Consider the following 16,005-nt stretch of genomic DNA (forward strand, 5'->3'; position numbering starts at 1 on the left):
CTGGGCTTTGAGCAGGGACGGCAGGGACCCCTAGCTGTCACCTGGGGAGGGGAGGTGGCAGCAAACAGCAAGCCACAGATAAAGCCAGCAGGTAGCTTTCCCAGCGGTCTTTCCCAAGGCTCTTTCAGCCGTACCGCTTGCAGGGGACAGCCTGCCTCCCTCCCTTAATGCTCCTCCTTTGCAGAAAGCAGGGCAGGTTTGTCAGCAGCTCTGTGCCCTGCAGAAAGGAATGCAGGTTGCCTCTGCCGGAGGCCTCACTGCCTATCGGCCATCGAAGTGCTTTGCAGCGCCTGGGAAGGCTCCTGGTCTCAGGGGTTCACAGCACAGGACAAGGCAGTGCCCGAGATCTGCTCCAGGAGCACCCAGGCACGTTGCAGTGCCCAGGCTCTGCCCAGCGGTGCCCCGGGGGACTCCCCACAGACCTTCAGGACTGCGATGAGCCGGAAGGCCGTGGCTGTTAGGAAGGCTCAGGCCAAGGGAGCCCACAACATGGCAGAGCTGGGCCCAGACTCCGGCTCTGCAGCCGCCGGCACCGCGGCCTGCCTGCTCAGCCATCACCCCGCGTGTTGCCATAGACACTACCGCGGCAGCCGGGAGCAGGGAGACCCGGCACATGGCGGATAGCACGGGTGCCAGAGCTACAAAACTGGTGACTGGGCAGAGAGGGAGCACAGCTTCTTCCAGCAGAGCTACGATGATGCCTCCTCTCTCCGTCTTCTCAGTAGAAATACGTGGAACGGGGAGGGCAGCAGGCAAGCACCTCACCCTGCTAAAGGGCAGGGCAGGCACGGCTTCCCCGGCAGTGGTGCGTGGCCAGTGAGTGCGCGAGATCAGACCGAGCCAGGAGAAAGGGCAGCACCCACCTTGCAGATGGGATCTCTACCCATGCCAGGGGCACAGGCACGCACACCGCGCTCCCCAAAAGCCCCTTCCAAGCAGGGACAGACGCTGCGCTCCAGGACAAGACATCCTGCCCTGGGAGTAAGTGGGCAGAGGGAACTCTAACCGCTTCCATCACGAGTCCAGTGTAGGAACTTTGTCTTGCAAAATTCAGGGAGCATCCCAAAGAGGGCAATTCCACAGACTTTGGTGGATGGAGCCTCATCTCACACATGCAAGTGGGGAAGCACAACAGGGTAAGACACTCAGCACGATCTCTAGCCCTCAGCAAACTACCTCCACCATTTGCCCAGTGCTGTCAGTGAGCAACAGCAACAGCTTTGGTCCGAGAGCAACAGCAACACTGCCCCGAGAGCACCTGGAGGGAGAACCACTGCGTCTGGCAGGAGTCTGGCAGAACGGCCCGTTGCAATGCTGACTGCTGCTCTGTTGTAGGTAACACTGCCAAGGCAAGGGGCTATAAACAGGTTAAAAACCCAAAGGCACCTGGGAAAACCACCGAGGTGCAAGCCTACTGCCAACCTGGAGGACAGCAGGGGACTTACTCTTCTTCCATAGCGGTCACTGGTATCTCCCAAAACCAGTGTCTGTCTCAGAAAGCTGCTAGTGGGGAGACAGAGGCAGATGGAGGCCCCAGGCACCTTGCCAAAGCACGCTCTCGAGCTCTGGGTGAGTGGGTAAACACTTGACACTGACAGGGGCACAGAAACCACACCTCAGGTGTCTGATTAATGCTGTCCCTTTGTTTCCTTGAAGCCCCCCACCTGGCTCCAGCTCCATCCCACCTGCACTCCCAGGGGGCTGAGGAACTTTCTTATCCATGCAGCACCTAGCACAAGGGGCTCCTGGGCTACCACCACCCCACCCATCCGATAGCCTGAAGTGCTTGCCCTGCTATCAATAGACTAATTGGTTTCTGCCTAGGTTTGAAATTCAAACACCTCCCCGTCCAGCAGCCAGGTCTCCCCACTTTTGCAAACGCTGACCCTGGCAGCACTTGGTGGACTGGACAACAGAATCTGCTGAAGAAGCTGCTTTACCTCAGGCATTAACTGTGCCCAAGGCAGACGCTTATTCTCCAGTTTGAATGGGGGACCGAAGCTGCACAGAAGGGCCAAAAGAATAGAAACAATCTAATTTTGCCACCTTGATTGCCAAGTCTCCTTTGATGATCAGCAGGGATCTCATTAAAGGGTGAAATTCTGTTTTCATCTGTCAGAGAAGAGATGGGGAACCAACGTGTTGGGCCAGCAGCACCGCTCTGTGGGCTGGTCCAGCCCCCAGAAGCCTTCTCTGGCGCAGAGCAGCTGCCGAGAGGAGCCTGGGCACCGCCGCCAAGCGAGCTCGCCAGGCTGCGCGTTACCGCATCGCAGCCGCAGTTTGGGCTGCCACAAACCGTGCTGCTCCACGGTTTGCATGCTCACACGTGCAAGTGGGGAAGCACAACAGGGCAAGTGGGGAAGCACAACAGGGCAGCCGGCGGGCTGCCCCAAACGTGCCTCCCGGTTTGCGCTGGCCTGCTGAGCTCTGCACCGGGCAGGGTGCTGAGACCTGGCCTCAAACTCGTGACACATTCCACCAGGAACAAGGCTGCTCTCTCCTGCTCCGCACTACCTTTGAGGTACAAATACTCCTTCTCTCCTGCTCCACAGTCCTGGCCCAGAGTCCCCCCGGCACCTATCGCAGACAAAAGCCAACAGCTCTTCAGGGGCGTTTTTAGAAAACGCTTTGCCAAGACTTTGATGGATCCATTCTGAAACACTTCCACATTTACAAAATTGTCACACCAGGGGAAAAAAAAAAAAAGGTGAAAAAAGCAGGTTAAGCGAAAAGCACAGCTGCCAAAAAACAAGCCCGAAACCAGCGCAGTATCAGAGCAGATCTTCCACAAACTCCATTTAAAATTCTTTAGCAGCCTCCAGCCTCTCTGCTCCTGCACTCAGGCAGACTGAAGACTCCTTTCCATAAATTCCTATTCCGTAATAGCAAAGAAATATTTGGACTTGACAGACTTTCTGTTTAATCAATTCTCAAGGGAATTAAAAATAAAAGATTATTTCTAGCGTTTCTGAAGTGACTGTATACACTGCCAACATCCCTCCCTCTTTTGACACTTCTCAATATACTTTAAGCACAGAGCGAAGGCCTCAGGGACCCAGACCGCTGCCAGAACGACTCATCCTCTGGCGCTAACCACCTCCCCAGCCCCAGCACAACGCCCCAGAGCTGGAGCGTGCCCCCAGGAAACACGCGTACCACCGCCCCGACGCCGGGCAGGGAGAGCCCAGCGTGAAGAGGGTGCTCCAGCCCCCAGGTCATGTCAACATCCCACCACCAGAGACTCACCACAGAAGGAGATGATGTGGCTGCTGTCCTCATGCACAAACTTCCTCGTCACCGCCTCTTCCATGATCTGCTTCACCTGTTGAACAGAGGCCCAGTTAGAGAAAATGTTGAATTTCAGCCTCAGACCAGAGTGAGGAGACCTGCGGTGGAGTGGGCACGAGATGCGCTGCTTGCTTCGTGTCTGTAAGGATACCTCCTCTGCTCTCCGACTTCTCTGATCGCCTCGATCGGCACAAGAGGTCTCATGGAGTACCACTGCATCTTTGCTTGCCGAGCATCACCAGCTATTTCAAAAAGTCAGGTAACAAAAAGGGATGTTTTGTTTTTGAGAAACTTCGAAGTAGAAAAACTACGAGCAGAGAATTAACTGCAGGAATCATTTAGATAAAAGACATCTTAATAAAGGTAACCAAATCTCATATTCAATGCTTTTACAGTATTGTTTTGTTCCCTCATTTTATGGGGATTTGACAAATTTCACGTGACATAGCTGTCCCAAACGACTGTAACTATCTGTCAATGCGAAAGTCAGTGATCACCTGGCACCAAACGTGACCAGCAACACTAATTGCATAGCAATGCAACCAGCGCTGCCCTCCGACTGAGTCTGTACTGCTCATGACATCCTACTGACATGCATTTCGGTGCAATTAATCAAAAGGAAGCTGTCGTGTAGGTTGCACAGCAGGGGCGCGGTTAGGGGAAGAAAATAAATAGGAACCCACATAAATAAGGAGCATAATTTTTGCAGACACAAGATGGGAGGTCAGACCTGCCAGACAAGCAGGCTGCAGAGGACAGACGCTAGCCTTGGAGAAGCTCCCAGGACTGCCTGGCTACTCCACAGCAGTAGCTCAGAGGAGCCTGAGGAGTCAAGGGCTACCAGAGCAAGAAATCCAAGTACCCCTAGCACTGCTGCTCTTCTGCTCCTGCCTGTCCCTGCCAGCGCTGACACTGCCCAGCTCTCCCCCTCCCACTGAGGGCATCCCTTTCATGGCGTACAGACCCCCCAGACCTCTTTCGGAGATACGGCAAGGCCACCCTGCAGGTGCTAATGAACTCGTTGTGCATTAAAGCTGTCTGTTACACATCAGCAGGTACAGCTGCTGCCGCGAGACTGGTTCCCCATGGCTCAGCTCCGGCAGCTCAAACGGAACAGGGTTATCCTGCAGGGCTCGCCCTCACCCTTCCAATGCAGAGCGCTTCCCACCGTGCCCGCAGCCTCGGCAGACGTACCTGAGCCAGCTCTCAGCTCTCCAGCCCTCTCTCCCATGCAGCCCGTGTTGTTCCCTTGGTATTTTGGAGCTAGAAAACTGGGCTAGACAGAGCTTTGTTCCAACCCTAGTCAGCAACTGCAGGTTACAAATTTGAGTCACTACGAAAGGAGAGGATTTTTTAAGTGCCTTGACTTCCTATTTCCAATGATCAGCTTCCGACGCAGGTTGCCAGCAGACTGTCCCCCCCTTGCTGAACGTCTCCTGTTGGAAGCATGTTGTCCTCCCTCCACGTCTCCCCCTGCTCCTGGCAGCTACCTTGCTGATGTGCTGAACTCAGTTATTCTCTATAAGGAGGACACTGAAGGGAACACCAAAACACATGCTGCTCTAAACAGTAATGGTTCTGGGCACCTCAAGCAACCTCACACTCTCACAGAAATGACTTCTCCCAGTGCCGTGTGATTTCACCTGTATCCTGGCAGCTCAGATGAGCTGACAGTGAGTCAGGAACTCGCAGCAGGGAACGTCACCGAGATGTGGACCTCGGGACTGGAGGTGGCTCATAGCGCTGGGAAATTCCCCTGGACACGGCACGATACAACTCCTGGAGCTCCTACATCCCGACTCTGCGCTCGGAGCAGCGACTCCAGCCGCAGGAACGCCCCGGGCACGGAGGGCTCCGCTTCCAGAGACCTGCAGAAAAGCTGCCTCTACCTCAGTGCTTTATTGTGGCAAGTGGCCAAAAGCTGCATCTGTCCCTTATCAGGGCACCTTCCGGCAAGGCGAGGCCAGGCGAGGTTAGCCAGCCCTTCATTTCGTTACGCCCGACGTACAGTTGTGCCCCTTGTACCGTTGCCACGTGCTGAGCCCCAGGGAAGGGAGCAGCTGCAATCCTCGCTCAGGCTTCACGGCTCCAGCAGTGTTTTATTTTAAACTTCAACAACAGAAGGAACACCGTGAAACAGAAACGGGGACAGAGCAAGTCCCAGCAACAGGAAAGGAGTCCTTCTCCTTGGTTTGCTGCATCATAGCGAGAATTATCCCTTGACCTTGGCTGCCGCGGTGAAGTAGAGCCGGGAAGCAGCACACAGCTCTCGCCAGTGCCCAGGTGTGCACCAAACGGACCTCCTGCTTTTCCTCCACCTGACATGACAAGTGTCTAACAAAGACAAGCCAATCCCTCCTTTAGAAACCTGATCGGCCTACGAACCATCACCGATCGCCCCCTCGTTGCAGCGATGCACGCCTCGGGGCCCTCAGGGACCCCCCAAAATTGGGCTCTCCCTGCAGGGCGAGCTGCCTTGCCCAGACGGCTCACGGCCCTCACCTGGCCGGGCTGAGCTTCCTCCGTCAGCGGGTCACGGGCACCTCTCCCTCACGTATCCACTGATCTACCACAAAAGGGTGACCACACGGATATAAGATGTACCCTCATGGCACATGGTCTGCTCGCGGTCCCGGGGGCTGGTTCCTGCCTCCCTGCTCCTCCCGGCAGCTGAAGGGATACAACTGCTCGTGGGGCCATGCTGCCAACCACGGCAGATATTGCTTAAAAAAAAAAAAAAAAAAAGTGGGGATTTTTAAACTCCAATCAGGTCATCAGTTCTCAGGATCTGAATTTTTTTCTGCAACATTGTGATCAGGAACCACCAGGGAACTCAGCCTCTCTATGAATCACCCAAAAGTGTAAACCGTATTTTAAACCCCCTAAAATACACTGGGGAATCAACGCACACAGTTCGTTACCAGCTTCTGATTAAAATCAGGAGCATATTCAAATTAAAGCAGTACATTCAAATACTTGCCAACCACCTTTCGCACAAGCCATCGCCCGCTGCCCTGACGCAAGGCCCGCAGTCGCGCTACCGCAGGACCGCCGCTGCGGGGCAGGGGCCATCTGCTTGTTCCGTGCCTGGGGAGCCACCGGCACGGCGGGGCTCCAGCTCTGACCGGGCATCTTGCTGCCAACACAGAACAAGCAACCTGCGCTCTCAAGACACACAAGAAAAAAGCCTTCCAAGAGATGCAGTTTAGTGGAAAATTACTCACTAAAAGAAAAAAAAACCAACCCACACTGTGTTGACTGAGGTTATCGCACTAAACAAAATAAATCAAAGATATCTAAAGACTTGGAAGTGGAAAGGGCATTGCAACAAGGGCACTCACCTGCCGCGGAGGGCTGGAGCAGGACGGGAGCAGCTATCCAACACACACAGAGCCCCCGCAGGTAGGGGCCGGACAGACAGACACGGTCTCGTAACAGAAAACAAGGTTCCACCGAGAAAGTTGTCAAACAAAACAATCTCACATTTGTCTATAAACGGACACGACTGGCATCTGTAGGACAGCTCCAACCCAGAGAGCCCCAAAACTCTTGACAGGTCTCCTGCGCCGTTGTCTGCAGGTCCCGAAGGACTCTCCCACCCGGACCCTAGCCCCCCCCAGCCGCTGGGATCACAAAGGCCGCAGCAGCAGCCGCCATCTGCCCCGGTGCTCCCGGACCCTCTCCTGAAAGCAAAGCGGGTTTGCGACGCTGCGGGGCGGAGAACGCCAGCTAACCCACGCTTGGCTCGCTCCATAGAGGAAACTTGAACAGCCTCTAACTATGCTGCATTCCAGCATTTTAATGCTAATTCTCATATTGTAGCCAGAACAATCTCAACAAATGAAGCTGCCCACTCTTTATCCAAACCCAGTCTAAGGAAAATGAGATGTTTGCTCTTCTTTTATTCGAAAGGAAATTAAAACAGCAACTAATAATTTAGCTGTAGGTAAACTCGAGAGGAATATCATAAAGCATTCCACAACAATAAAAACGTTCCTCCTGGCTCCAGCTGTGAGCACAGGACAAGTCACCCCCTGCTCTGGGAGGGTCGCAGGGACACCCCACAACGAGATGTCCACACAAACTCAACAGCATTAACTGCAGTTCCAAAAATACCACAGAAGACAGGCTGGTCTCGACATTACCATCTGAATCATGGACTCATGAACAAGTGAGCTAGTCCTTCTTTGCTCCACGTGCATGTCCCAATTACAAGGAAAAGAATTTTTTTTCCTCCTTGCCCCATCTCCAAAGCCAGATCCAAGAGCCACTGGCCTTGAGAAGAGTTCTTGGGTTATGGCATTCATCAGGGGCATCAGGAATCCCAGCGCCCCCACTTCAGACCAGGGATTTGAGCTTGCACCCCCATACCTCCAGTGAGGCTCCTGATCCCAGAGCTCTCAGCCTCTCCTTTGGTTCCCCTTGGCCTGGCCAGCTCCATTGCAGCCGAAACATTGCTATTAAAATTTTGTTTGACAAACTGCTTCCCCTCACCCCTCCAAAATTAAATGAAAACAAAACCTTACCTATCCAACAGCCCCCAGACCCCAATGAGGGATGCAGGCTTAGATCTCTCTGCTACAAAATTCTCAGGGTTACGCTTCATCTCAAAGTCCAATTTTCCCGTAACGGAGCTTCATAACCGTACCCAGTCCCAGCTGTCATTTACATTCGTGGAGCCACCTAAATATTACAGCAGTTACAATAATCACCAAGGTGCAGAGATCAGGAGCAAACCAATAACTCTGGGTTTAATTAGTCTAAGGCAATATTAACTGACAACTCTGTTTTACTGGGCTGGATTCTTCCAGGCAAGTCACCGTACAATCTATACTCTAGATTATTCAGTGACGTTTACAGTCACAATTTTCCCTGCCACGCTTCTTGCAAAGCCTTTTGCTGGTTATCAAGGCATTTGTATTGAAGCACAGCATCTCCCATATATTTGGCCATACTCATAACTCTGTGGAATTGTTTATAGCCAGCCAGAGGCGGAGTCCCCAGCTTGATCCTTTTCCCGTCCTGTTTCAAGGTCACTTTGCCAAAAGCGCGGCAGAACAGCGAGCTCTGTGCAATACGGCTGCGGTGACGCTCCCGGGCACGGGCCTGTTTGCCAGACTCAGCCTCGTGGGTCCCGGAGACAGGACCCTGGAGCACGGCCTCTGGTATGGAGACACACAGGTAACTGAGCAGCGAGGCCGACAGCCGGGCGCTCAGACTCCTTTGTCCCCCTCCAACGGGGCAAAGCAGCCGGACACTGAAGCGTGTACGGCCAGGGCAACAGGAGAGCAGAACCAGGTCCGATTTCAGCCCCTGTAGTGGGACTTTCCACAAAAAGAGTCACTTCATATAAATAAAAGCTACAATAAAATAAATGCCTCCAGCGATTGAGTTGGTCTTTGCAGAAGTATGTTTTTAGAAACTGCTATCGATCTGGTTTGGTCAGAACAGTAAGACCTTCTGCTGAACGTTCATGTAACCCACATCCTGAAAAGATTTACAGTTAAAAATATGGTGGAAATTAAGATGTCTTCTGCTACTCTGAACATCCACCTCTGCATGGGACGTCAAGGATTCGGGTGGGACGAGATGATGCAACACCAGAGCCAGGCAGCTGCACTGCCTGTGTCCTCTGACTCCAGCTTGCCAGGAGGGCAACCAAGCACTGACTTGTTACGGTGCCAGACAAAACTAGTCTGCTCACCAGCAGCACTGAAAAACCCCGGCAGATACAAGAGGGGCCTTGGGAATCCCTCCTCCTTCCCACCTCTTTTTAACAGACTGCAGGAAGATGACTCCTATCCCAAGTAAATATGCAGGGAACCAGAAAGAGCATCCCACTAAGCACCCAGCACCAACAAGCACTGCCTTCAGGATCTACAGCTGCTGCTTGGCACTGAAGTTTCCTCACTAAATCTCAGTCCATTTCCTTTCCATGAACTTGTTTAATCTGCTTTTCTATAGGCTAATAAAAACCCAAAACTAAACCAAAAAAAACCCTACATTGATGATACAGGCTTTAAACTTGGTTTGCTTTTGTAAGTTCGCTTTTCAAATTCTTTTATGAGCCAGTGTTTTATCATTCTCATTGCAGTCTTTAAGTGCTGCTTTGATTATGTATTTGGAAGTTAATTCTAGCACTTAAAAATTCCATTTTACATGTTAGTGTTGGTGCAACAAGTCCACGTGGGCACTCCTTGATGTAATCTGAGCATTTCTTTAATTGCTTCTCCGAATCAAGGTCTCTTTCCAGGAATAAGCTCTGGTTAAGCTCCACAGGAAACGGTTTCCCATACGCTGTGCAAGACTTGTCCATGTAGCACTACAGTATTATCACTTCTCAGGTATTATAAAATGCTAAAGGAACACTTAGTGAAGCAATACGAAGACAATCCTAGGCATGTTTGTATTCGCAAGGACAAACACAATTCACTTGCACCGCAGCTCCAGCAGTCCCACCGCAGGGCTTTGCCACCAGGTCACCCAGCTAACGTTTCCCAGCAGAAACGCGAGGCTGGTTTTCGTCGCTGGCTTGTACCAAAGGTGGTTCAGTGTCCAAGGCAAGGCAAGTGCAGACTCTGTTCAGCTCTAGGACACAAAGACGTAACCCCAAACCCAAAGTCCTCTGCGTCTGGACCGTCCACTCTGGTGCCCATGGAAGTCTCTGTGGGGCACAGCGCGCTGGGGATGGTGGATAGAAAAAACCAGTACATCCAATCACACCAATTAGCAGCGCCGCAGCTAAAAGCCACTTTTTCAGCTAAAGTGGAACTTCTCAGTCCAATACCTCTCACAAACCAGATTTATCTCCTCATTTGAAAATGAGATGTCTGCCTATTGCCTGTCTTGTTGCTTTAGCCGAGAAAGCTACAACATCCTTTTTTAGCAGACTTATTTATAAAACTCACATTATCAAACTCAGTGTTGCAAGATACAGTTTCTCATCTTTCCAGCAACAAACACCCTGATTATTCCAAAAGCAAGTGCCAGACAGACTTTTCCAGCACCATCACAAGTTGCAGCCAAGCTCTGCCACTTATCTAAGAGTTTACTAGCTGACCACTAAATAATTCCAATTAATTGTGCTCCAATCAGTTACAATACTGCCAGCTTCAGAGTACATGCACTATTTATACCCAGAGACTTCAAGGAGTCTCGCCAGCCATTTCGATGGACCAACAGAGAACAGGGCCCCCTCGCGCCGCGGGAGGACGGCTCGGGGACAGCTCTAACGGCACCAGGCACTTTACATGCTCTTGCCTCTAAAGCCGTTTGCCAACTCCATATTCTTGCTGCCACAGAAACATTGATCACAATCCTACCGAGACCTTTGGCTTTTCTAAAAGTCTTAGTTAATTATTTATCACCGCTTACTAAATAAAACATAGCACCTGCTGCAGCTGGGGCATCATCCATGTGACACACGTGGGACTTTCAGGCCAGCCAGCAGACCTTCCCCGGGAGCCACGTGTACTCACGGCTGGGAACTGGGCTGAGTCTCCTTGGGGGGCAAGGAGGAAGAAGGTGCTAACGCATATAAACTCTGAATATTTGGACAGTTTGCTGGAAAAGAAATTTTAAAAAAATTAAATGGAAGGGTCCATAACGCAACATTGTACCCTGGGGGAAAGAGGAATGATCCCAGCGATGTGTATTCGCTGACAATATTTTGCACCAGACTTTCTTCATAGGGCAGCAACTTTTGGCCAAAAATCCATACGTGCAACACTAATTTAAGATCACGTAAGATCATGTTATAGCTGGTTCTATTCCTGTTGTGCTTGTCAAACGCAAATTTCCGTGCCATCTGTTGGCACTGCTGGTGCTGCTAGCTGTAAGATGCTCAATAAAGACGCTGCAACATTTCAGGAAAAACTTTAGTCATTTCTCCGGTTCTAACGCCTGTTCTGAAAGCTTTATTACCCTGTTTTGTTCTGCACCCATCACACCGCAAAGCTTCTGTTTTCCAAGGTGCTAAACGTTACGCTGACAAGCGTTTCGGATTCAATTAGCAAACACGGCAAAGACTGACACTATTTGCACTGAAACCAGGTGCAACTTCCAGCCCCGAATTGCTTTGAAGTCCTGAATCTGTGCAAAACCAGGTATTTCCATGGCAACGGCCAGGACGCCACAAGGAGAGGAGGATGACATTTTGGCAGCAGAGAGGAGAGGCTGGGTGGGGAGGAAGGAGGCTCCTCTGGCATACAGATCTCGTCTCCCTCAACGCCGAGAAGGAAGATGAAGGAAGGAGGAGAGCAGCACGAAACCTGTCTTGAGTATGAAAGATCAAGCCAGGGGGTTCTGGAGTATGAGAGCGCTTCTGCACACCACTGCTTTTGTCTTCAAAAGGAGAGAAAATGGTCCCCAGCGATTAGTAATACTCTTTTCAGAAGAGATCGATGCAGGCAATCGAGAAATGCTGCATTGAAGCCATCTGTTTACTTTTGATATAGGAACATTTGAAAAAGGCTGAGCTGGGTGCTTGAGAGACATCAGAAGGCCCCTCTGCAAACAGCAGCTTTCATTACAAACCTGCAGCTTATCATCCTCATCTTCATTTTGCCTGACCAGTTTTGACAGCTACCCAAAGGCCTTTTTTTTTTTTTAAATTGGCCTTGAGAACATTTAAAGCTATCAACATTAATTTTTTACATCCTAATAACATTAAATTAATTTACAATTTTCTACCAATCCAGAATGAAATAGCTGGCATTGACCCCCGCAATCTGATATTCTGGAACCACAGGCATACATACACGCTCCAGAAAAACAAACCCAAGCTGCAGAAATATTGCTTTCACCAGCCACTCTGTGCTACTTAGCCACGAACTAGACAATATGGCTGCGTAGCACGGGCACTTCACGTAAAGGGTGAGGGGAAGAGGGACTGACTGTTGTCCCTATCATATATGATGATGGAATTAGTCAACAGCTACATAGTGACAACCATTCAAGCTATTAAAAAATAAACAATATATCCAATAGAAGACCACAGGACATCAGCAAGCGAGCAGGCTGCAGTCAATCAGTAACAGTTTTAAAAAAATTCTAAGAACAGGCAGCAAAACGTTCAATACAGGCACAGCAGTTATTGATGAGTAAAAGACTTAACGCTACTTGCTGAACGGCAAGTTAAATATAAACTAAGTTGTTGCAGAAGAATAAGCAAGACAACTGTTTACTTTCATATTCCATTCAGCTTTTCCCACAACTCCTTTTCCAGGCACAGTGTAGTACAGCCTGTATTTCACAGGTAACACCTGCTTCCCCGCCTATTCTTGTATGCAATGCAATTACCTGGAGTAGTCAAAAACAGACCAGAGGATTCTCCTCTATTAAAAATGAAACGTGCAAAAGGAGGGGAGGAGCATGGGTTGCAAGAAGAATATTTTTAGTTGAGAATCCAACACCCTTCTAAATCTGGATATTTCAGGCTCTGAGTTTTTAAAGAAGCCTCGTTCCATCTGATAAAAGCTCTAAAGAAATCAGAGAGGATTTGCTTATGCTTCTCATCCTGCATAACAGGAAACAGGATTCCTTAGAAAGTCATACTTCCACTCCTTCCCTTGCAGTCTGCTGACAAATAGCCAATTTTGCAGCTTTCAGGATTAGTTTGATTTATTATAACCATATGGGGGGAGGAAAGACGGTGATTGCACAACTCATTTCAACCTGCAAATCTTCTTAAAAATAAAAATGCATTAACAACGGCGACAATCAAATATCGAAGTCCATTTGCTCATTGTGGTGCTTTGGGTAATTTCAATTCACTGTTTATCTACCTTCTCTAATCAGACCTTGTCTTCACAATATTTTATTCCTTCAGTTATTGCACTGGGACAACAGATGTTGCATGGCTTCCCAAGTACGATCCATGGCTGTCCCCAGTCTCAGTGGAGCTCACCTGCACTTGAGGACCTCAACAGATCACACAGAGCCATGGCTGAAGCAAAACCAGACATGGTCTAATAAAATGAGAATATGCAGTTTTGTGAAAGGTAAAAATTCCAGGAGTGGGAAAAGAAAAAAAGGACATTTCTGCAGTTGGCCCTTTCTACTACTCCTTGGAGTCTGCACAAGCTCTTGATTTACCCTGAAGTCAGTGCAGGAGAGGAAGAAAAAACAAAAGCATGAGCAAAATGGGCCTAATGAGCAGGGAGCAACAGGCAAAAGAATGTCTCACCACCTCCCAATTTCGGGGAGGTTGCTAAATAATTAACTACACCTATGGGATCATGTTTCCCCAAGTGTTTCTTAAATCCTAACAGAGCAAAGCCCAGGTGGAGAGAGCGCAGAGCAGGGGTCTGACATGGAATTCGCCCACCTGTGTGGCCGTGCGCACACAGCCCCGTCTCGCTGGGCCGAGGCCGCTGCCAGGTCTCACCGCTTCCAGCAGGCACTGAGCTGGGAGAAACCTGAAGGAAAGTGCAACCGCCCGGAGCCTGCGCGGGCAAAGAACCCACATCCGCACCGACGTCCCAGGGCAGAGCCCAGAGCGGTGAGACCACCAGAAAAAACTCTGCTCTGCGTCAGCACTGCTCTTGCTGAAGGGCTGCTGGAGAGATACTAGACTGTCTCAAACACGCACGTCATGGCACCATGACGCGTTGGCTGGTGGCATTTCACCAGGGCAGAAGGGCTTTCCCCATACATCACCTCTCTCCTTCAATCTTTACTTGCATTCACCAAACCCTCGTACGATATGTTTATTTTACCAAAAGCCAGCAGAAGGGCACATCACAACCCTCAGCTCTGCTCCCCTAGGCAGAAGCTGCACTTTCTTCAAGCACAGCCCCTGGAGGAAGAGCAAAGGGAGAGAAGCCCAGTACGGAACGCCAGCACAGAAGATGCTCATGTGCAGTGACAACCTGCAGAGGCCACAGCAGTCTCCAGAAGGAAGCTCCTGTCCGCTGGCCGTGCAGTTTAAGCAGCCGATGGGCAATCCTCACCTCCCGTTCTGCAGCAGCAGAAGTCGACGTGCAGTCTGCTGTTTTGTCTCTCTCCGCTCAGGAGTCCTCGCAGACAGACAGTAATAATGAGATGTCAGCTTTAGCCACAATGCTAAATAAATGTCATACCCTTTTTCTGGTTTAATAGCTGTTGCCAAGGCAACATGTAGTATTCCTTACCACCACACCCGGCACAGGATTAAAGGTGGGAAGTGGTCTGGATGAACAGCCAGACACACTGCACCGTCACCGTCCCCAGACCTACCACCCACGGGTCTTGTTCACCCTACTCCGAGCAGTGTCTCCAGCGGGGACGTTCCACTTTCCAGAGCCCCTAAGCTGGGTATCAAGACGCTCGTAAGACCACAAACAAAACGTCACACATCACACCCTCCAAAATCCCAGGAGAGGTGACCTGTGGGGACAGACCACAGGCAGAAGATGACAACAGCTCCCGGCGATCCAGCGCTCCACCACACAGCAGAGCAAGACCAGGGTCGCCTGCTGCAGGTCCCAGGACATTCAGCCGCTTCAGACTCAGCGGCCACGGACGGGTGGCTCAGACGGCCCCGCTGGCCCACGCAGCGCACCTCCACGCACAAGCAACACACGAACTACGTGGCAGAGCAGTGGGACTCAGCTCCCTGTCCAGATCTACCGTCAGCTCACTGCGTTAACGCTACACACATTATAAACACTAAGCTCTGCGCAGACAGAAGGAGCTTGAGGCAGCTCAGAATAAAACACGGTATGAACTAATAGAGAGTTAAAGATGCCCGAGAAGAGAGACCAGAGCAAGCAGATGTAAAACGCCATCGCTTTGCACTGGACACACTAACACACACGTGCACGTTCCCCATTTTCTTGGCTGGCTGCTGCGCGCAGCCCCGTCTGTGCCGGGCTCTCCAACACCGGCTGCCTCCCGCCTTGCGAAAGGGCACCCTGCTGCAGCGGGGGCTTCGTCCCATCCCAGCTCCCAAGGTGAGCAGCACCGGGAGTCGCCCCTTTTTCCCTGCGGAAAATCACAACTTGCGAGAGCGGCTCTGCCACCAGCGAAAGGCAATTTTCAAAAGACACGGGACATTGGGCTGCCAAAATTCACTGGTGCTGCAGGGATGCTCCTCCACCTTCCCAGGGCAGCCACGCTTCGCCCTGCATCTGGAGCCCACGCCGCCCGGGGTGGGCTCACGCTAGGACCCGTTGTGCTGCTCGGGGTTGGGGTTTTTCGGGGGGGGGGCTGTTAAATTCGCTGCAGCAGCACCGGCAGGAGCCAGCGGGATGCTGCGGGCAGGCGAGCCCGGGGCCGGGGCTCCCCTCCGGGGAGGGTCCCGCCGCAGACGCCCATTACGGCGGGCCGGGGGTCACCGAGCCGTGACAGGGAACCAGGGGGACGGGGCTGCTCCCGCGGGGGCCGCCGCGGTCCCGCACCCACCTCCTTCTTGACGGTGCGCAGCAGCCGCTGCCGGGTCTCCGCCTCTGTGGGGAGAAGGGGGAGAGGCCCGTTAGTGCGGCCCGGCCCGGCCCGGCCCCGCCGCCCGCGCCCCCGGCCCGCCGCCCGCCCTACCCGCCGGGGCCGCCGCCATGGCCGCGCTCCTCCGCTCCGCAGCGCCGGCAGACTGGCGGCGGGGCCGCTCCGCGGGGCCGGGCCGGGCCGACCGGGCCGCGCCGCCCACCCGCGCCCGCCGGGGCGGGGCCGCCGCCGCCGCCGCCAATCCGCGCGCGCCGCCGGGCGACGGGCACCGGGCACCGCCGGCAACGGGCGGCC

General features: G+C 52.1%; 1 protein-coding gene across 1 annotated transcript in view; it reads right to left on the bottom strand.

The window, feature by feature from the left end:
• Positions 1 to 16,005, bottom strand: part of SGSM1 (small G protein signaling modulator 1) — a 52,969-nt gene that overhangs the window by 31,743 nt on the left and 5,221 nt on the right. Inside the window, exons 3-4 of the mRNA XM_075168164.1 lie at positions 15,589 to 15,716; positions 3,247 to 3,322 (exon numbers count right to left, since the gene is read on the bottom strand). Coding sequence (XP_075024265.1) covers positions 3,247 to 3,322; positions 15,589 to 15,716 — 204 coding nt within the window. The remainder of the gene's footprint in view (positions 1 to 3,246; positions 3,323 to 15,588; positions 15,717 to 16,005) is intronic.

Source organism: Calonectris borealis, chromosome 18 (genome assembly GCF_964195595.1).
Source record: "Calonectris borealis chromosome 18, bCalBor7.hap1.2, whole genome shotgun sequence".
In the NCBI taxonomy this organism is placed as follows: Eukaryota; Metazoa; Chordata; class Aves; order Procellariiformes; family Procellariidae; genus Calonectris; species Calonectris borealis.